A 22,723-nucleotide genomic window follows, 5' to 3' on the forward strand; every position below is an offset into this window, starting at 1 on the left:
TCTAATGTTAAATAATATGCTGTGTTCTTCTATACACCCAAAAGGTCACACACACACAGTCCAGTCACACTGGAGGAGGTGCTGCGCTCTACATAAATACAATTTTTAATAGGCCTAGTGAAACAAAATCGAAAATCAATATGTATGTGGCGTACAGCGTTGATATTGAGGTGGGCCGCCACAAATCAATCAATGTATGGGAACTTTATACTGTTCAGCTGCCCTATCTGTGGCATCACTGTCCTCTCTGTCTAATCTTTCACCCTTGAACAGGGCTGTGGCAACTTTCTCTTCCCGGTCTTAGCATCGAGTTGGTTACTTTTTTACATGTACTTGCACTTCGGTTAAACTGTGCTTTTCAATTGTCTCTTGTAGCTCGTTTTCCAGCTGTCAGTGTCACTGTGGTGTGTGAGTGAGATGGATGGGGTGGAGCTAAGGGCTCCATAGACGTTCATATGGAATAGACCAACAGGCCTGGGGAGAAGGGGGGTAGGCCCGTGTCGCTCAACCTTCTGCCAACTTTTTCACTTTCCACCAGCCCCGAGTTCGGCCGGCCCACCAGGATTTTCCCGGTACTCCAGATGGCCAGACCGGCACTACACTTCTGTGATTAAACAATCAAATGACTTCCTTATTTCATGGAAAGTGTGTCTTTGTGTGGGTGTGAAACTGACTCACAGACATTGTATCCATGTGAAAATACATTCACAGAATTTTGTTAAATTAAAAAAACTAATTACTTGGAAGAACTCACATTGAACAAATTCCTTTCCAGTCAAGCAACTTAATCCATCTCAATCAGTTTTTCATTAGCATCAGTAGTGTGTAGTGTGTAAAATACTTCCAAGCCCTCTTTCTACTTCCAGGGACCCAAAATCTCTTGTGATTAGACACCCAACTCCCTGGCTTCTTCTTCTTCATCCTAGAGGTAGTTGGCCTCAATCTGACCTGTGCACCTGCATCCTTTCCAAGAATTACATTAACATTCTCCTCTCCTCTCCTTTCCTTTCCCACTCCTTCACTTATTAAATTATTCTTTCCTGCACTCGTCATTCACTCACCCACTTATACTCTCTTCACTCAATGGCGATCAAGTTTCAAACTACTAGACATTGATTGTACGTTGTAGTATGTATTTCTTAAGCCTGGTTACTACTGCTTAGAAGTGAATTATATAAATCATGTTTGATGTTTTGTAATTTTGCAATAAGGGCTGTAATTTCTTTGTTTATATTTACTTTAGTCAATGATGTCCTTCCCAGAATGCTTTATGACAACGTCCAGAGAATATGCCTGGGATATATAGTTGATAGATACTTTTCTTTTATCACAGTAAGCTGAAAATCTGAGGGTTTGGGACTGTTGGTTGAACAAAACAAGCACTTTTGGTCCTGGGATATTTTTGATTAAATGATTAATGGATTATTGAAGAAAATACTCAGATGAATTAGTAATTAACACGCACAAATGTGCACATACATTTCTTCATTGTTTTTTACCATTACTTTCTCTCTTATTACTGATAAAAGCCTCAAACAACCACTTTTTTGATTAAGTTTTTATTTTACCAACCCATCTCTAAAGAACCTCTGGTTGACATTTTTGACGTTTTTTCTGTCACAAAAAAGCATTGGTCCTTTCCCAAGTCTTTGAGTATTTTGTTCCTTTTTTTATCTGTTGGCCTTGATTGAGGTCGGTTGATGATCTTTATCTCCTTATTGGGTGTGTTTTAAAATGACATCACACTCCTGATCCCATTGATGGATGCGAAAGGGTTGGGGATATTTTATTGGCAGGACAACATCTTTGTAACATTTTATCCTTGAAGACTAAAAAATGATTAGCTCCCTAGTATATCTTAATTTTCAGCAAAGACTTTTCAGAATACTGTAATTTTCACTGGACTTCACATTTTGGTTTATTTGTTTCTGCCTTGCATGAAGACTGCATTCTCTGTTTTTGTAGGCTTTGTATCTGTGCTTTTATTGTTTGTTTTTGTTTTCTTCCCATAGCTAACTCAGGAAGCTGACTCTTGTTTGGGCAAATTCTTGCTGACAGTGGTAGAAATGTGTTAATTTGTCCCAAAAGTTTGGCTGAAAAATCCCACAGATTCATTTACCCTTTGTGCAGTTCTAACCATTTCTGTTTTGATGTATCTAGACTATACCCAGTTATCTGATGTCTTCCACATTTGTGTAATTGCTCTTTCTTCCTCACTATCTTTCTATGTGACTCTCTCTCTCCTGTCCCTATCTTCTACTTTTCCTCTCCATCCCTCCATCCATCCAGGTGCCCTCCAGATAGCGATGAGTGAAGAGTCAGACCAGGGGAAGTATGAGTGCGTTGCCACCAACAGAGATGGGACACTCTACTCCAGCCCAGCTAACCTCTATGTCAGAGGTAAGATGGGGGTTAAAAACCAGCCTGTCCTGTGGGAACCAGAGTCCAATGGATGTGACAATGGATGTATAGATTGCGACATCTATTCCAAGAAAATATTCATACGTTTTTTTACAAAGACATCTTCTGCTAGGAATGTGTGTTTATCAATCAATGTGATGAAACTTACATTGGTTTTATAATTCTTTGCTGTATAGACATAAAACAGGATGGTTTTAAAACGAGAGCTCCCAACACCATGAATAAAACATTTTGATATCACATGCGCCCTAGTGGTCTTATAATAAATTATAATCATACAGACCCTGGTTGTCATTCACTGCTCTGCAACTTGGTGAGCAACACAGTCACGAATTTATAATGACCTCACTTTTCTCCGTGTTTTCATTGCTATCTGGTCCAGTGCGTCGTGTCCCCCCTCGCATCTCCATCCCACCAGCAAACAGCGAGATCAAGCCAGGGGGGAACATCAACATCTCCTGTGTGGCTGTGGGCTCCCCTATGCCGTACGTGAAGTGGATGCTGGGAGCAGAGAACCTGACGCCTGAGGATGACATGCCCATTGGCCGCAACGTCCTGGAGCTGACTGACGTACGCCAGTCAAACAATTACACGTGTGTCGCTATGTCATCACTTGGTGTGATTAAGGCGGTGGCGCAGATTATTGTGAAAGGTGGGTTTATTAGCATGTATATGAGGAGGCTTATGGGTGAGGGAAGTGTTGGTTTGACCTTTCCCTCGGTGAGACTTTGGTTCTGACTTTATTCATAAGATCATTTTAAGGAGGACAAAACCAGTAGAGCCAGTTGAGGTGGTTCGGGCATCTGGTAAGGATGCCCCCTGGACGGCTCCTTAGGGAGGTGTTCCAGGCACGTCCGGTTGGGAGGAGACCTCGGGAAGACCCAGGTGGAGGGATTATATCTCCACACTGGCCTGGGAACGCCTCGGAATCCCCCAGTCGGAGCTGGTTAATGTGACTAAGGAAACGGAGGTTTGGGGTCTGCTGTTCTAACTGCTGCCCCAGCGACCCGACCCCGGATAAGCAGTTGAAGATGGATGGATGGAAAACCACAGCATAGAATTCTTCTCTCTGGGAATGAGCACTGGGACTATGTCTAGTACACTAAAAAGAAAATTTACATCACAAAAGAAATATGATGTAAGACTAGTAGGTAAAGTAACTCCCATCGCTCTGTTTTTATACATACCAAATATATGTTAACAATATATTTGGCATATACTATATTTATTTATGCACTGTATATAAATTTATTATAGATACATATGATCCAACAATATTCAAAATCAGAAGATAAAATTAATTTAATTACAGTTAATTACAGTATGTGAAAACAACAGCTACTTGAAACAGTCTTTGAAATGATAAACTAACTACATTTGTTTTGTCCAATTAAGTTTATATTTTTGACCAATTCTTATTATTGTTGTGTAGAGTATGTCCACTGTATAATTCTAGGATACTGAGTCTATCACATGATTTCCTAACTATAAAGGTGTAAGTGTGAAAGATCTCTCTCTCTCTCTCTTCTGTCTCAGATCTGCCGAATGTTCCTGGTACCCCTGTGGTGACTGAGAGAACCGCAACAAGCGTTACACTCACCTGGGATTCTGGCAACCCTGAGCCTGTTTCCTACTATATCTTACAGGTGTGTAACAGATGCAGAAGGGTTATTGCATTTGCACACAGTTCTTAAGAATACTAAAGCTGCAGTAGAGTTTTATATGGACATAAACTGTTAACAGCCTAAATCAGTAAGTAGGGCTGCAAAAGAAAAATGTTCATTGTCTCTCCTGATAGTAATAAAATCACCTCAAATTACTCAAATGTAATCTGGTGTTTTAGGAGTACTCTCTGCCCACAGGGACACACACATACATCTATATCTATATATCTATCTATAGGCTGCATGTCGAAGTGTCCTTGGCCAAGATACTGAACCCCGACTTGCCCCTGATGGCTGTTCCACCAGTGCATGAATGTTAGTTTCTGTTTGGGCACTAAGGCTCAGTGTATGAATGGTGAATGCAATGTAGTGTAAAGCACTTTGAGTGGTCGCAAAGTCTAAAAAGGCGCTATACAAATACTTAACATTTACATAGAACTATGCGTAGACCTCTGCACAATATTGGCTAATGCAGCTAAATCAGCATATTCTTCCTCTCTCTTGTCTCTTCCTCTCTTACTTCCTCCAGCACCGTGCCAAAGGGTCAGAGGACCCCTACAAAGAGATTGATGGCATCACCACAACACTCTACAGCGTGGGCGGCCTCAGCCCAAACTCCCACTATGACTTTCGGGTAGCAGCCGTTAACACCATTGGCCAGGGCCCCTCCAGTGAGGTGCTGGAGGTTCGCACAGCCCTCCTTGCCCCCTCAACAGGCCAGAGTTTCATTAAACAAAGTAAAGTCGTAAAATTTTATTCTTGCATCAATATTGCATCTGTCATTTGAAATGAACAAAACAGCTGTTGAATTGGTGTGATGCGTGGATCGGCTCTAACATTATCTGAATTCATCTGTATGCATAAATGGACTGTGTGTGAGACCTTTTGGATGTGTAGAAGAACACAAAACATTATTAGATACTGACCCATGTGAGGAGATTCAAATAGTCAATGAAGTTATGCTAGTGTGCCTCGTGCATAAATGGTGTGTCTCTTATTGGGGAGAGCTTCACCATATTTCCCCACTCGTTATTAAGAATGTTTTTATTTTATGATCCGGGCTGCCTGTCCACACATCACATTCAACAATAAAAACAACCGTAATATCAAAGGGAAATTTCATTTAGGAATGTGGTTAGAACAGCGCCTTACAAAGTGCTAAACAAATGGTGAGGGTCAGAAAGTTTGATTGCACTTTTGATAATCTTAACAAATGCTTACTTATGCATACAAAAGGAACAATGTAGAGACCTGCTCCCTAGCATGAGTGGTATTTTCCGGCTGTATGTCATGCCTCTTATAAACGTCACAGCTGCCGAAAAGACTATTCAAAGAATAGTATGAATAGTGTTTATTGTCACTGTTACATATTTACTGACACTATGTATTTTCCGTTCTTCCCCAGATGAAATGAAATAATATGAGGAGATACAGAAGCAGAGCAACTCTGACAAATGTGTACCCAAAACCAGCTACTCTGTGATCAGCAATCTTCACCTTTACCTGTCTGATACTTTTGTATATGCATTTGATTGTGCCTCTAATAACAGTATAACGTAATGCCAAAGGTTTTTATTTGTTTGTCTTGTTGTTGTTGTTGTTGTGTTTGGACCATTGCAATTTGCAATATCCTCAGAACTAATATGCAATCTGTGAAGTATTTCACTCCAGTTTTAGAGCATTTAAAATCACAGAATTTGTTCTCTTGTAAGTGTCAATTGTTTATTATGAGAAATGTTTTGGCTCTCAAGGAGCTTATGACATCCTTGCATTTCTTGAACATCACTGTTTGTCAGTCAGCGATAGGGCTGGAATTAAATGATTATGTTCATAGTTGATTAATCTGTTGATTATTTTCTTGATTAACCAATTAGTTGTCTGAAAAATTCAACTTGTGGTATTCTGTCCGGCTGAAGTCACGTTTCCTTCCTGAGTAAAAGATAAAGATGTGTGTGGTGATGTAACATGATGATTTAAACCCAGTGGCATATCAGATCAATTGAGTCAAAATAAACTGCACTGAAGTGTTGCTTCCACTTTATTTCATGTGAACCCAAATTAAACCCAATTCTTACTGGGAAGAACACGACATGGACAAAAAGAAACTGCAAAATCCATTTCAGTAAGCTCACCATATGTCTATCACAAAATGTATCTTTGTCAGACAGGAAGTTCATCCTAAAAAGCCCAAAGTTGAGTTGGAAAATATATAGTTTTCAAAATATACGTAGCTGTGATTGTATAACAAATTTGAAAAATCATCATAATAAAACATAATTCGGCATTCTAGCTCACATCCATGCTCTCTGCGGGCCCTAAGCCCCCTCCCTCCCCTCCCTGGACGCTCTGGTAGATGGATGCCATGTCAGCGTTTGTTCTGATCTGGTTTGCAAAGTCAGCCATGGTGGGACTCCTCTCTACCTCAGGCACGGCCAGCAGGGCGGCGACAGCGCGCATGGCCGAGCGACGCAGCTCCTCCTGCTTTTCAAACTCCTGCTTCACAGAACCGGCCTTCACCTGCGGGTGGTGGACACGGTGGGGGTTTAATTCACTGTGATTGCATAGTTATCCACAACGTAGTCCTCAATGCTACATGCATTATATATTTTATAAGAAGAAATACACACAGTTCTGGCCATCCCTCTTATCAGTTATGATATTTTTTTTATTTTTTATTTTTTATTTGAATATGTACCTCACATGGATGCCACTCAAATGTTGGAGTTCAGAGGGCAATGCATTACACATAAGCAGTTTATAACAATGTAGCATATTTGCCACTCAAAATTTGACAATAAAATGATACCGTGCCACATTTCTGTTGTAAATGTGTCCAGAGAAAAAATTGCTAAAATGAAATTAGGAGCAAAACAACCTTGCTGTAGCAGAATCTAGGACCAGCTTGCACTTGGCTTTTTCTAACATAACCTGTAATGACATCCATCTCCTTGGACTGGAAGTATCACCTAGGAGCTTACGTATGAAGTAAACTAGTTAGCCAGGCATGCTAATGTTAGTAGCTTGTGTAAACAGACACTGTTTAACTTAAGTTTTCTTCTGTGTTTTTGATTGGACAATTACTGTTTGAGGGATTTAGACTACCTTTTAAGTTAAATAAATAGTGAATGCCCTCAAAACATAAAAAAATGAAGAAGGTTAACAAAGAACAGTTTGTAATACAGATTTTTTTGTTTTTTTCATTCCAAAATAAACATATTATATAAGACAGCCAAATATTCTATATTTTAAACATGTCTGACGAGTCGTGTTTGCAAAGCCTGATGGTCAATTGCTACTGACTTTCAACTCAATTCAATTCAATTTTTTATATAGCACCAAATCACAACTTTATCGCTTTATCATAAAAGAGCAGGTCTAGACCATATATTATTTACAGAAACCCACTTCTTCCCAGACTTCTAAGAGCATCAGTACCTTGGTAGTGCAGGTAGCTTTAAGTGGCTCTATTAGTCTGTCCAGTCTTTGGAGAACAGCAGCAGGACACAGAGAGGCCAGTCTGGCTAGCATCAGGAAAGTCAGCATCTACAACACACACACACAAATAAGTGAGAGGACTGAGTCAAGAAGATGAAGACTAATGTTTGTAGTTGCTGATTCATATGTATAAAATAGTAATAAACTTTATTTATTAGGATATGTCCGAACAATTTTACAAATTAAGAACAATATGAGCAAAGATGACCTAAAGACAATACATTAAATAAGCACATCGCCAAATAAATGTAAATATTTCCAACAACTTTCACAACAAGAAATCGTAAAAGACTGTTCTGTTTGTGACCTTGCTGTGTGTGTTATGTGTGACTTAAATCTCATAGTGAAAATTGAACTCGATAGATTGTCATGGTTGTGCTAACCAGAGTAAGGAGGAGAAAGCTGCACCTACCTCTGATGTGATCTTTTAGTTTTGTATTTTCCAGTATTTTCTACCCACCCTGATATCATAGTGATCTTTGAGTCCTTCCTCGACATGATCTAAGAAGTGCAGGACGTCCAGCCCCTCCAGGCAGCTGTCCAGCAGAGTGTACATACACTCAAACGCTGCTTTACGCACATCCAAACCATCATCCACAGTGTGTTTGAATGGACCCATCTCCACCTGCAGAGCAAATGCAGAATTACACATCTACACATCAGACATGAAGGTTTTCAGCTTCCTGACCCGCCAACCCACCTCTCTGATGAGGTCCTTCCTGATCTGGGTCTCCTTATAGAGGTGAGGCAGCACTGACGCTAGGAGACCACGGATCAGAGATGGTTTGTTATGAGCTGCAGAGTTAAACATCACCAAAGCAACACGGCGCACGTTGATGTCGTCATCCTGCAGGGTCTTCAGGAAGTCACCTGCCAAACAGAGATGACATCATTGCTATAGCTATAAAGGAAAATTTAGTGTGTGTGTTTGTTTTTGTCAGAGCCTATTTATATTTTAGATGTTTGAAGCCAGTAAAACTGAACAGGTTCTGTCTTTTTCAGGTGTTTAGTTCAAGACTGGGATGATTGAAAGATTAAGTCTCATTATTCAAGTCTGTCTGAAAGGCAACACACATGTCCAAAATCACATTGAGATAGTGGGTTTTATACTAAAAAGACAATATTTGTAAGATACACACTTAAATGCAGACTCCTGAATCATTTACCCAATCATTTACACTGGAATGGGATCTCTTCACAGCCAGTATGGACAAGAGGAATGATTACAGCGACCAAAAACTCAATGTGCATATGTGCAATGTGAGAACTGCTTTAAAAACACAGTGGAATTAAAAATGCCTCTGTCCCTGTGTTATTATCTCTCATTACATGCTAAGCATGTGTCAAAACTCTTCTTAACCTCGGGGATGGTTACATAAACATAAACTAATGTTATTTTGGGGGACCCTGTCCATCATGTAAAACCACCATGTTAAAGATGCTGTAACTTCCGTTTCAATGTAATTTTCAAACAAACGTAACTACCAAAAATGAACAAACCTTTAAAATTAGAATTAGGTTCAGGTTTGTCCTCCAGGTGTGTCTTACCTATGCAGTCTTTCAGCAGTGAATCTATGGGAGCAGGGTGATCAACAATAGTGAACTTGATAGCTGTCACTACTGTGCTGCGAGCAGAGGAGAACCTGTGAGGGGGCGGGAAAAGGGTTCTTTAAATTATTGTTTTGTTTGTGCTGCTTTATAAATGAGCCTTTAACAGAATGTTAAAAAGAATGGTGGGCAGCAACAATATCTTCATCACAGTATGAGACAATGTTACTGGCAGCATAGAGTAACTTCAGAAACTGCCATCTTCATTTGCTTGTTTTGTAATTTAAATGTTCACTATTGTCTCTTTATGACAATCTGACCAGTATTCCTAGAGACACACTGCTCTGAAACAAAGTATTGGATTGACAGACAGAACGATTGGCCACCAACACTGTGCAGCTGTTATTTTAGTAAAGATCAAACCTTGACACACACATTTCCCTCCTCACACGTCGTACCAGCTTTAAGTTGCTGTTTAAGTTTTGGTAACAGCTGGGCAGCGTTGACTAAGGTCAGTTTTCCCAGACATTCAGCCACCAGGTTCCTGGTCCCCTCCTCTTGACACTCGCAGTTCTGAAACAGCAAAGTCCAGATAGAGTCCACATGGGGCGAGAGACTAGGGGCTGGACAGGCACTGCAGACAGAGAGAGAGAGAGAAAGTTATTCAGCAAGTGGACAGAAGAGGAGAGTAGAACATTTTACCAAACTTTAAAGGGAATCTGATTAAAGCTGCACTTTGTATGACACAAAGTATGCCTGTTTTACCAGCTTAAATAATAAAGTGGGGCTGCATAAAATATAATGTTGCAAATTCACACATTTTGCCAAAATTAAACTCTGCTTGGTTAAAAACAAACCCTGATTTAATAATGAAATATAAAGGTCAATATTTTTCTTTCACTGCCACTTGATGGCGCCAAATTGAGATGTAGCTTGGTGACGTTTTGTAACACAATAAATTCAGAAAGATATGAGAAAAAAAGGGACAGGTAACACTTAGGAGAAAAGGATGTAATATGCATTCAAAGATTAAAAGTTCAATTAAAACACACTTAAATGGACACAGAAACCCATGAACACACACACCTGATAACTTCTTTGAGGGAGTGCAGCAGCAGGTATTGTCTCCGTGGCTGGGAGGAGATCTCCTTCAGCATGAAGGGCAGGTAGTCGTTCAGGCTGCCGACCGCCATGCTGCCTAAAGCGCAGGACGCTGCCGTCTTCACCTGAAATCACAAACTTGACACTGTTAATATGAAAAAGTAAGTCATATTGTTTCTTCACCTGCCTTCATCCAGGAAAAGGTTTGGCTGAACATACATGCTGAACATGTTCTCAGCTCACCAGGTTACAGGCGAACCAGAGAACCTCACACATTGAACCATCCAGAGATGACTGAATGCTTCACTAAATTAAATGTTGAAAACATAAATATGTTTTTCTAGTTTCAACAGAGAGTATAACTTAAACAGTAACTTTTCACATTCACATATTTGAACGCTGTCCTATTCTTCAGAACATTATTGTCATCTGAGCAAGATTGATGAGGAAAGACAGTGGGATGCAATTGAAAGCTCCGTAAATAGCTATATGTGAACCGTCTCTTTGATTCTGGCTTATCAAATGTAAACATTTACAGATTTTCTCTGTTTTATATCTTTGTAAATAGGACAATTTTACCATTTGGACTCATGCCAATCATTATGAATGATTAACTCTGGGCTCTGGGAACATGTTTTTAGATATCTGATAGATGGACTGATAAAACTTAATGAAAATAATCATTATTTGCAGCCTGGGAACTGTGTACATCTTACCTCCTCATTGGTGGAGGAGATGGCCTCCAGGATGACTCCCTGCACCTCCTTACTTCCTCCCAGGCTGCCGCTTCTCCCCACCTCCCCGAGACACAACAGGGCCAGGACTCGAGCAGACTCTGGAGAACTAGGATTCTTTACCTGAGGAGAGCAGGGGAGATCCAGCAAAATCCGGACAGAAGGTGATGGACATTACGAGTGTACAAACACTGACTCACCTCCTGTATGAGGCTGGACACAGTTCCTGGTGTCTCTTTGGGGCAGACGGAGGACAGAGCAGCCACACAGCGAGCCACAGAGTGGTGGGACTGTCTGTGGATGACGATGCTCTCTGCTGAGGACTGAGAGTTGTGAAACGGATCTGTGAGAGACTTCAGCAACTGACTGAGGAGGAGTGGAGAGCAGAGGAGAGAAGAGGAGAAAACAAGAAGGAGAGGAGAGGAGAGGAGAGGAGAAGAGGAAACAAGGAAGATAGGAGGGGAGAGGAGAGGAAATTAATATCATGATGTCAATTCCCCCCCAAAAAAATCAATACATTACAACAGTGTTGATAAAACTTCCGGCAAAATGCAGCTTTGTTTTGTTTACAAATCTTTATTTCTGCCTTTATATTTAATGGAGATCTGCCAGATATTTAAAGGAGAATGCTTAAAATCAAAGCAGCAGAGGTCGAGAGATTCTGTCTCTCTGTCTTAGTCTGAGGGTCAAGCTCCAAAACTGTTGGATCTTAAATAAAACAACCAATAGCATCTTCTCATTAGACTCTCCCTACCTGGTAAAAGGCCATGTCTGTCTATCTCTGCACCCCAAGTTTGTAACGCAGACCTGCTATAAAACTCTCACAGCCCAAGCTGAGAAAACCTCTTATGGCATGAATATGGTTATTTTCTCAGACTTGACGAAGCTCCCCCTGAACCACAGAAGACATATTATAACTATTGAGATTGAGCAGGACTCCCTGTGACTAGTGAACTGATTATGTGTAATCAGTAAACCCTTTAAGGGTCATTTTGTAATCAGCTTAACGCACACACTTGAGACTTGAGGTTCTCCAATCAAAATAGTCTGTAACGTTTAAATATGCTGTTCTATGTATTTACTGTCCGATAAGGGGTTCCTGATCACCTAAAGGAATGTCAACACTGTGAGTTTTGGAAAGTGTTCATGTCACTTGATAAGATAAGTTCTGTTTACAAGCCTGAGGGAAACACTGGATTTTTGCATTCTTGCTTTCTTTTGCAACTTTTAAACCACGAAAATAGTCACATTTAAATATTGTCAGAGAGAACTGGCTATCTGCGACTAGCATCCAAAAATATCAGATTCATATCAGTATTAAAACCCTGTGTGGGTTAACAGAAACATTACAAACCATTAGCAATTATCCCAAACTCTAAACAGTCTTCCCACAAGAAAACTGTCGACTTGAGTAAACACTTTTCCTAGTTTCCTGTTGTTGTGGGGACATTTGGTCCTAAACAGATCCAACACACAGCTCACCCATACACACACACACCATCTTACCTGTAGCCCAGGTTAGTGGTTTTGGATAGCACCAGTGCCTGCAGGAAGTCCAGTATGGCTGCCAGCGCTCCACCCTGCAGCAGTGGAGAATGGACGAGCCTGAAGACTCCCGGCAGCACAGAGGAGCAGATCTTCGCTAGAGAGGTGGGGCAGGCTTTGGCCATGCAGGTCAGCAAGGTGACGGATACCTAAACAGATCACACTACATTTACAGTATACTACAACATGTAATATATATAACAATGTTGTTGTTTTGGTTGTTTGTCTGTTAATTAGCTGGATAACTCAAAAACGACTTGAAAGAGTTCTTCAACGATTTAACATTGCAAAAAGGATCAAAACTGATGCTGCAGAACCAGAGATGCTGTCTCTTACTGCATGCCTTCCTCTTTCTTTTAAAAACCTGGTGCCTAAATTTCCCACAATGCAACTTCATCACAGCCAGTTCATGTGAGCTCATTTCTTCTTCACTAATCTTTCATTACAGGACCTGGCCTTTTCTGCTTTAAGAGATTGTCCACTATTTTAAGGTGAAACTTAACAAAAAAACATGGGTATATGGCTATATCCATGCCTCTTTATTACCCCTTTCATTTATTCCAGCTATCCTTGACCAGATCACCTTGAACTCAAAATAAGCCAATCTTCAAACATTTGTTATTCTATAAATTTAACACTTCACCTGGTGGAAGGATCATCATTAATGTGTGTTAAATTCAGTGTGGTACCTGTGATACATGCATATCGTTCTCATCCACCAGACCAGGAAGCTCGCTCAGCACCGGCTCCAGTGCTGCGGGTTTGATGCTGGCACCGTGATGCGTGACCAGCGTGGTAAGACACGCCAGCGTGCCGAGCTTCAGAGCGCGCTGGTTCTTCCGCAGGAAAGATCCCAACACAGACAAAGCTTCTGGCAGGATGGACGACAAGTTAATCTGGACAGGAGGGTGGGGAGAAAAGACCGGAGAAGAGACAGAGAGAGAAAAGTCCTGTTATTTTGTTAGTCGCTGCTTTTTTTCTTATTCGGAAAAGTCTTTATTAAAAAAAAAAAAGTCAAATAAAGATTCACACTGAACCTTTAATGGAGAAGCAGCTATGAGGGTGATGGTCCTAACTGCTGTCAGTCTTGTGATCTCATTCTTTAACCTCTCCAGAAAGATCGCCAAAACACCCTGCAGCTCGGCCGCCAGGTGGTCGCCAAGGTGACATACCATGTGACCCATGCAGGAAATAGCCCTCTCTTTCACTTCCTGGTCGATGTCTGTTGCTTTCAGCCTCTTCATGGTTACAGAAAACACCTCGGAGAAACACAATTTTATGATTTTTCAAACTCTTCACAAACCAAACGATACCAACAGATGAGCTGTTGACCGTCTCTTCAGCTGAGCGGACACTGTGTGGTATTAGTGATCTTGTATGTTTTAGGCCACTTAAATTTACCAGCCTTCTGGGTGATAGAAACAGAGTAATACAGTTCTACGGTTATTATAGCCAGAGTTCAAAATAATTTACAGGAAAGTGTGAAACACAGCAAAACTGTCCTGTCAAACCTGACCTCTCGTACCTCTCTGACAAACGGCTTGGGGTCGAACTCTCCCGCTGTGGCGGTCTGTCCTTGCGGTCTCATCACTCTGACCAGCTGCTGGGTGACCAACAGAGCCTCTGAGGCGATCTTATAAAAAGTGTCTTCTACACACGCCACCACCGGGGGCAGCAGCACCTGCAGGGGCGATACACAGAAGTCTTTACATGTTCATTTTATTATCTAAATAAGCCATAAATACAAATACAAAACGTTCCAATACTTTTGTAAGACAATGATATTGCATGTTAACAGGCTGAGGTGATTGGTTCTCCAGCTACTGGCTCCTACAGGCGATTGCCTTCTTCCAGATAACACTTAACTGTATAATGATCCAAGCAGTCGGTATTGTATGGTGCAAAACCTTGTTTCCCAACAAGCCACACCCCCGATCCTGTTGTTTGTATTGTATTGCTTTTTGGAAACCAATGATTACTTTTTACTTCATTACCTTTATTTGGTAAATTATTGAGACAATGAGACACATGAGACAATTCATTTTCCAAAGCTGTGAAAGAAACTTTCATGTGCAATTTCATGTTCATCTGCATTCGAGCAGACATTATGAACTCTTTATTATTTCTGTTAGCACGTAGCCACAGGATCAGGCTGTTTTTCTAAGTATGCGTGGAGGCACAAAAACAGAGGACTGTGAAATTCTGACTGATGTTGTGCAATGTTTTGCATAAAAACCTAGAAACAGACTTCTTTAAGTGCAAAAGTAGAGAAGAATCAGATAACAGAAATGAACTGGCTCCCTGAGCCACAAACTGAAGATATGAAGCTAAACGCAGAGATTGTAGTCTGCAGGTTTACATTATTTATATGAACAAAGCATCTTGATAATATATGCATATTTCACAACCGCCTGCAAATATCCTGAAGCAAAGCTTGAAAAGAGGTTTAAAGAACCTGCATGTGTGGCTGAAAGGCTTGAGGAGGATGGGAGAGGAGGAGGACGTGGAAGAAGGAGAGAGCATCGATCCTCATGGTGGAGGAGGTGGACTTGTCTGTCAGGGAGAAGACAATACCTGGAGGAGGAAGGAGTGGGCAGGACGTAGAGAAAATGAAGCAGTTGAATGAAAAAACAGCCACATTTTAGATGAGGTGCAAACGAAAGAGAAATAAAAAGCAAGAATGAGGGAGCTGGGAAATTAAGTGTGTGTGTGCTTACCAGGTATTAGAGCAGGTATATGCTGCTCCAGGGCTCCGGGTACAGTGTGAGCCAGTTCAGTGAGGAGACAGAAGCAGCCCTGTCGAGACTTAATGCTCTTCTCCTTCAGCTGTCTGTGGAGAGCCTTCACTATCGCTGGCACCTGGACAGACAACACACATGTTGATGTTGTTTATATGGAGGTTATGCTTTTTAAGGGGGTGCACAGTATGGTTAAGGTAAGAGAAATATTGTGATTATGATAAAAAGGTTAAGGTTAAGGTGGTTAAGGTTTGTTAACTAAATCATCTGGTCCCTTAAGATTCTGGGCTGCTAAAATCAGGCAACAAGTAATCACTGACTTTTAAAATTAAACAAAACACAAAACAAGCAGAAACTTCAGATTTCCAGGAGATATATTGGGTTGTTTTTTAGCTTTAGTTTTACTCTGGATTTAAAAACCTTTTGAATTACAATTGATATCAACTTTTGCTATTGGCTTTGTGCACTAGTGTACAACAGTGAGGAGATGAACATGCTTCATTGTCTTTTGTCTGCATACCTTATTAATTGTTTGGGCTTAACTTACTATTTAACATTGCACTGAACAAATTGTTCAGCAACTGAATGGTGAAAACTCAGATATCTTCTTAAATGTTTTTTCAGGAATTTTGCAGCTTATAATGTTATGTTTTAAATAGTTTTACTATAAAAACTACAAAAACCCTGGTTACTTGCTCTGGCCAATGATAATTTAACTCAAAAATGTTCCAAAAATGTCTGTATAACTTAAACTCTGGTCCACTCCACCATCCCCTTCTCCCCTTCAGAAACAACATTTCATCTTTCACACACTGTAAATGCTCATTGCTGCATCTCGTAATTGTTGTAAAACCTTTCTGTACCTGTGACTTCAGCATGGCGACAGCTGGCTCTTCCTCCCTGGTCACCCCTGAGTCTGAACAGGCAGTGATGAGGCCATGGTGGCCTGATCCCACTCGTGTTTGTCTCAGCAGCATTGAAAAAGCAGCAAAGACGTCCGCCCTCACGTTCTCCTCGCGCTCCTTGAATCGGGCCAGCAGAGCGGGGCAGATGGAGGAGTAGAAGGAGAGGAGAAGGTCCCGGCGGGTGTTGATCAACGCCTCCAGACACTTGATCGAGGAGCGCCGCACCTTCCAGCTCATATCATCATCGTCACTGTACTCATCGCCTGACTCTGGGTGGAGAGATAAGATAAGCTATTCATACTGGAAGAAGCCTGACTTTAGTTTAAGTTTAATTCACTTTCACTCACTTTTCATGTATCTCTTTTATAAATGAGTAGCTTATTAATATCTATGAACCAAGAGCAGCACTCACTCAATCTAAACGAAAACACAAACCAATTGTAAATCTTTGTTGCTTTATCACATACAGTAAAAACATGAGACTTTCTTTAGACGATCTTCATCGAGGGAGGCCCCATACTTTTGTTTTATTTTGTTTTATTTTTTACTACCAACTGTAGAAGCTGGTAGTAAAAAATAAAACAAAATGTGTTGCCAGTCGTGCTTCTTGCACATTTTTTGTTTAACGTTAATAATTTAGTTTTTTCCGGCAGTGAGAGTGGGCAGCTATGATTGGGGTCAGACATGCATGACGTATTTGTATTTATTATTTATAGCTTGTTTGGAAAAGTGCACCGAAGTAAGTTAAATGCTTCAATCCCAGTTATTATTAAAATTAAATAAATAAAATTATTATTATTTTAAAGTTTTAATAATGTAATAATAATAATCTTTATTTGTAGAGCACTTTTCAAAAACAAGTTACAAAGTGCTTTAACAAGTGTAAAGACAATAATACCCAAGAGACAATAACACAAAAACAATACAAGGTAAAAGCATGAAAACACTGAAAAGACTAAAATACAATAAAATAAAAGGGATAAAATAAAGTCAAATAAGATCAGGAAAGGGGGTGGCACGGTGGGACGGTGGTTAGCACTGTCGCCTCACAGCAAGAAGGTCGTGGTCGTGGGTTTGCATGTTCTCCCCGTGTCTGCGTGGGTTCTCTCCGGGTGCTCCGGCTTCCTCCCACCATCCAAAGACATGCAGTCTAGGTTAATTGGCAACCCTAAATTGTCCTTAGGTGTGAGTGTGAGCGTGAGTGGTTGTTCATCTATGTGTGGCCCTGCAATGGACTGGCGACCTGTCCAGGGTGTACCCCGCCTTGTGCCCGATGTCAGCTGGGATTGGCTCCAGCCCCCCCCCGCGACCCTGTATGCAGGATAAGCGGTTGACGATGGATGGATGAAGATCGGGAAAGGCTCTCCTATAAAAGTATGTTTTAATTCTGTGGATCTGACGGGCAAGTATATTTGTGTGTCATCAGCATAAAATAATATGGATATGGTTTATGGATAATATGTCCAAGGGGAAGCAGATACAAGGAAAACAAAATGGGTCCTAAGACCGACCCCTGAGGCACACCATATTTAACTGGACAGAATGAAGAGACATAGTTGTTTACAGACACGCAAAACTTCGTATTTGACAGGTAGGATGAAAACCATTCTAGGGCAGTACCAGAGATCCCCACCCAGTGCCTCAGTCTGTCTAACATGATGTTGTGATCAATGGTGTCAAAAGCAGCGCTAAGGTCCAGGAGTACCAGGACTGAGCACATGCCTTCATCAGCAGACATTAAAAGGTCATTGGTGACTTTAAGCAGGGCAGTCTCAGTGCTGTGGTACTTCCTAAAACCAGACTGAAACTTTTCAAATAATTTGTTATTTTCCAGTACAGTGAGCAGCTGTTTGGACACAATTCTTTCTAGAATCTTTGCAATAAAAGGCAGTTTTGAAATTGGTCTAAAATTTTGTGGGAGGGAGGGATCTAAACCAGGTTTCTTTAAAAGTGGGTTCACGCAAGCCGTTTTAAAATAATCAGGGACACAACCAGTAGATAGGGAGCTGATCTCTGTTTTCAACAGCTCCCTATCTACTGGTTGTGTCCCTGATTATTTTAAAACAGCTTGCGTTTTTTTAGCACAACAAAGCAGAATTTACAAAGGAAGCACCAGATGAAATCTAAAACATATTAACAAACCAAAAGAAGAAATACTGCTTTAACAGAAAACGACAAAAAGAAAGACAAAGACCTTCATCAAGTCCGTCCTCTATGTCCATGCTATCTTCTTCCTCCTCCTCCTCATTGTCATAATTATAGTTGGGGTCAAAGGTCATGAACTTAAGACAAAGCTTTGTTACTGTGGCGACATGGGGAGACATCTCCTTTGGACACCTGTCAATCAATGCACACAACATGAGAAACGGACACAGATGACACGGTGTGTGTGTGTGTGTGTGTGTGTGTGTGTGTGTGTGTGTACCTGCGTATAAAGGCTTCAAAAGCCTGGAAACAATATTCTCTGAGCTCGTCGTCCTCCACACCGGTAAATTTAACCACCATGGGGATCAGCTTCTCTAAATGCTCACCTGCAGAACACACACACACACATATAAATTTGAAATCTGCGCTATCCTAGAATAAAAAGAAGTAACTCAGAATAGTGCAATAAGAAAGAAAATAAGAATAGTATAATAAGAATCAATAATTTAAAAATCTATATGAAAACTGAAAGGCGACCAATGAAACGACTGTATAAGGGCTCGCGAGCACTCGAATGAGACGCAGCAACACATCTCACCGACTCGATGGCCGCCCTGACGGCTAACAGTTGCCAGGCACTGGATGTATGTCCTCATCATTGAAGTGGGCGGACCTTTGGCCAACTCTGTCAAAAGGTGCTCAGTCAGCTGGGAGAAGAGGGCGGGGCTACAGCAGGGCACCAGGTGACCGAGAGCCAAGATGGAGCGCTTCCTGACCGCCATCCTGGCGCTGGTTAACTGACAGAGCATCAGGGTGAACAGTGATTGAATAAATTAATAAATGGACAGATGGACAGACAGATGAGAGATGGGAGGATAACAAATAAAAGAAAATACAATAAAAGAAAACATGGCTGCAGGTTGCAACATCCAAGCACAATATGTCACAATGAGTGAAAAAGAAAAGAAAGGAAAATCATACACATAATATACTGTTTATAAGTTACGATTATAAATTAATAATAGTTGATAATATTCCCATACTTTTAGCGTAATTTTAAAACAGCAACAGAGATTACAAACAATATTGAACTTATTTAACTTAACAATGGAGGTTAATAACGTTTGTGACTGTGATGAATTACTTATCTCATATAATAAGAAATTCACCATGAAATGTCACAGTTATTCAATTTTTCTGTGTGTAAAATAAAGACATGACACTTTTAATTAGTACATTAGTGCTGCAAAACCGACTATAACAAATACTACTACTGCTGCTACTATTTACTTTATTATTATAGATTATAGCATTTAGTGTTAAAGTCTGACTGTTTCTTACCTGAGGCAGCAGGCTGGAGAGCAGAGAGCTGTGGAAACTGACCAGTGCACCGCTCAGCCTGGAGAAAGATTAAAAACCCAGCAACAATCATCACTAGCATCATCTGTGACTTCTTCTTCTCTCAATATCACGTCCTGTCAGGTCATGTTGTTGATCATTGGATAAACACTCGAGCAATCAACTACTTTTGTTTAATATTTAAACCTGATCTCATTTTGACAAAGTATTCTTTTCTGTTCACCAGTGTGTCAATAGTTCTTACTAACATTCAGTGTGATTCAATGTTGAAACAAGTCTGTGTCAGCCATGCTAGCAGTACTTCAGCTAAAATGCTAACATGTTGGTGTTTAGTAGGTACAGTGTTTACCACGTTCACCATCTTCGTTTAGCTGTTACCATGCAACACTTGGTAATTACCACTAAACACCACAAACAGCTGGGGCTGATGGGAATGTCATTAGTCATAAACCAAAGTATTGGATAAATTAATATTGTAACCTTATGATGGTTCAATCCATCTAATTACTGTCAAGACATTTCACCTGAATCAAAAAAATGAGGATCACCAAAGTCAGTAGGATTGGAGAACATGAGTGTCTGTAGAAAATGTCATGTCTATCCATCCAGTAGTTATTGAGATATGATGAACTGACCGTCTGACATCGACAGAGCCACGCGGCTGAAAATATATATAAATAAATACTAATGTTTTGTTATTACCTTCCCAACATGTCCGACAGGATGTCCAGGGCCTCCAACTGAACTGACACATCTTCTTGTTTCCCGATGGCACCAATCAGCTGGGAGGTTATCTTCTTACACACACTGATTGTCAGTGTCAAACCTGGCAACCCACACATACGAGAACCCAGAGGGGAAATTTTGAAAAAGCTATGTGTAACATTAAGCAAAACACACGTAGGTAACTTCAGACTCTTTTATCTTAATTGTCTATGTTGGCACTGAGAAATATGAGAAATACAGTTATTCTAAATGCAGTGCATTTAAATTAAATTGAACAATCAATACAACTGACTGAAAAGTCAGAATTTAATGCTTAATAATGTTCGAGGTGTTGATTTATCAAATTTGTGGGACATTAAAAAAAAGACAGAAATGGTCAAAAGCAGCATCAGTGGACCAGCATCAATATCTGTATCATATATTACTAGATTGTATCTGCTCATGTTGTTTTACATTATACTTTTTAACACAATTTAATTTACTTAATTTAATAGCTTTACTATTTTTGGGTGCCTAACAACATCAGACAAAAGGACTAAAACTAGCCTGTGGCTAACTCATACATTTACATTTTTGTTTGAATGTTGATTAATGTACATTGTCCCTTCTCAAATGAACAATAGATGTGTCATAAGTTCATGATAAAAATAAACAAGTTTACAATTATGTTGTTGTTCTTCTATTTGTTTAACATGTGGTTATTTTAAGAATACTATACTCTAAGAATACCACAGGGCACTTGTGTAAACTAAGCTCTGAATGTAAAAGTGCACAGTTAAATTGACTGCGCTGCAGCTACACATGTGTAATGTCTGGTGTAATATATGTTTTGCTATGTATGTGAAACAGTGTACGAATATGCAACTTAGCTAGGCAATTCTTTAAAATATTATACCTAAAGCACATTTTAGTATCCTACTGGTAAGAATGACCCACTTAAAATAATATTTGTTTATTATTTTATAATATATTAAAATATCGGTATTAAAAGGCCTCTTCACACAGATTAATTTTAATATTTAAAGCCAAAATTCTGAATTTAAACATAGAAACATCTTTATAGTCAGATGGAAAGCTCGCATCTAAAGCTGGTCGTCACATAATTTTAAACAAGTAGAAAGCTGATCGCTGTCCTCACCTGACGAAGACAGCGGCAGCTCAGCGATCACAGTCTTCAGTCCCATGCTGGAAATGTCTCTCAGCTGCTCCTTGTCCGACATCATGTTTGAACACAGCGTGTCCACCATCGTCTCCACCTGAGGCTCCTTCACTTTGCTCACCAGAGGGGCCAGGCTGAAAATCAAACATACCCAGTGAATCAGCTTTACTGTGTGGAGTCCGAACAATAATGCTGTGATGATGTGTCATATGTTATACACCACAACTGAGCCAAGTATTTAAATACATACAAGTAAACACTGAGACTGTGTGCATGTGTGTGTGTGTGTGTGTGTGTGTGTGTGTGTGTTTTACCATTTAACAGCCAAGTTCTGCACCTCCCCGTTCTTGTCCTCCAGCAGCTTTAGCAGCATGGTCACCACTTTCCTCTCACTGTCCTCGTCCAGTTTGATGCTGTCCTTTTGGAGCTCCAGCATCAGGTCATTAGTGGCCATGAACCTGGTCACACACACAGAGAAGGGAGACACAGGAAGGGGAAAGAGGGATGACTTAAGACTAAACAGAAAGAGACAAAATGCAAAAACATACAAAATACCTGACTAGTAAAATTACAAAATGTCTTATTATGTTGCTGTGATATTACATTCCCAGCCGAGAACACACATAAACACACACACACAATAAATAGAAAATAGAAAAACTCAATTAATCAAGGTGATCAGCTGAGTAAAATCTGTATTATGTTGTTGTAGACACTCTTATCTCCCCACACACAGAGACATACTTTTTCAAATTTGGTAAAACTATACTTGTGATTACAAAAATCTAAAATTAAATATATTATTTAGAGGAAAGATACTGTGTAGTAAAATGACCCACACATACACTGAGCCAGGATTAAAAAGTGTCATCTCACTGTCAGACGCACGAGCTGTTCAGTAACAGTTACTCTGTCTTACCTAAAATCTTTGTCAGTAGATGTCATTTTCTCCAACAAGTTGGAGATGTGGTAAGACACATTCGACATCTTGGTACTTTGACAGCTGTCAGCGGCGCGATGAAAGTTATTCTGCGATAACAAAAATCTGGGGCGACAGATTTAACCCGAGAACATGGCGAGGCTGAAGGGGAGCGAGAGAAGCAACACAGGACGTCTAACCAGCGGGCAACTTGACACTTGGTGGGTCGAGATAAAAATAGATGTCAAAAGTTGAAAGTTGTTT

At 40.3% G+C, this 22,723-nt stretch overlaps 2 protein-coding genes across 2 annotated transcripts in view; one reads left to right on the forward strand and one right to left on the reverse strand.

Moving 5' to 3' along the window:
- Nucleotides 1–6,112, forward strand: part of LOC119886260 (receptor-type tyrosine-protein phosphatase S-like) — a 28,451-nt gene extending 22,339 nt beyond the window's left edge. Inside the window, exons 16-20 of the mRNA XM_038696884.1 lie at nt 2,290–2,400; nt 2,804–3,073; nt 3,958–4,067; nt 4,615–4,822; nt 5,491–6,112. Of these exons, the coding sequence (XP_038552812.1) occupies nt 2,290–2,400; nt 2,804–3,073; nt 3,958–4,067; nt 4,615–4,822; nt 5,491–5,504 (713 nt within the window). The 3' untranslated portion in view covers nt 5,505–6,112. The remainder of the gene's footprint in view (nt 1–2,289; nt 2,401–2,803; nt 3,074–3,957; nt 4,068–4,614; nt 4,823–5,490) is intronic.
- cand2 (cullin-associated and neddylation-dissociated 2 (putative)) lies at nt 6,111–22,661 on the reverse strand. Its single transcript, XM_038696925.1, has 24 exons — nt 22,460–22,661; nt 21,855–21,998; nt 21,520–21,674; nt 20,358–20,481; nt 19,638–19,695; nt 18,895–19,093; nt 18,577–18,682; nt 18,346–18,488; nt 16,110–16,420; nt 15,226–15,367; nt 14,964–15,082; nt 14,034–14,189; nt 13,546–13,767; nt 13,198–13,404; nt 12,470–12,657; nt 11,164–11,329; nt 10,946–11,086; nt 10,215–10,354; nt 9,580–9,762; nt 9,129–9,223; nt 8,281–8,450; nt 8,041–8,205; nt 7,521–7,628; nt 6,111–6,602 (listed from the first exon to the last, which is right to left on the reverse strand). Exons 1-24 carry the CDS (start codon nt 22,525–22,527, stop codon nt 6,372–6,374), a joined length of 3,741 nt encoding a protein of 1,246 aa, XP_038552853.1. The 5' UTR covers nt 22,528–22,661; the 3' UTR covers nt 6,111–6,371.
- Nucleotides 22,662–22,723: the final 62 nt, after the last annotated feature.

Source organism: Micropterus salmoides, unplaced genomic scaffold, assembly GCF_014851395.1.
Source record: "Micropterus salmoides isolate LMB-PRFRI ecotype aquatic unplaced genomic scaffold, ASM1485139v1 Ms_hic_scaffold_4, whole genome shotgun sequence".
Taxonomy (NCBI): Eukaryota; Metazoa; Chordata; class Actinopteri; order Centrarchiformes; family Centrarchidae; genus Micropterus; species Micropterus salmoides.

Excerpts from the sequence above, each read along its gene's own strand:
- cand2 (XM_038696925.1), bottom strand. The coding sequence starts at position 22,527 with ATGTCGAATGTGTCTTACCACATCTCCAACTTGTTGGAGAAAATGACA. Across the intron at positions 21,675-21,854 it reads CAGAACTTGGCTGTTAAATG|CCTGGCCCCTCTGGTGAGCA; the intron begins GTAAAACACACA and ends TTTGATTTTCAG. Across the intron at positions 9,763-10,214 it reads TCCCTCAAAGAAGTTATCAG|TGCCTGTCCAGCCCCTAGTC; the intron begins GTGTGTGTGTTC and ends CTCTGTCTGCAG.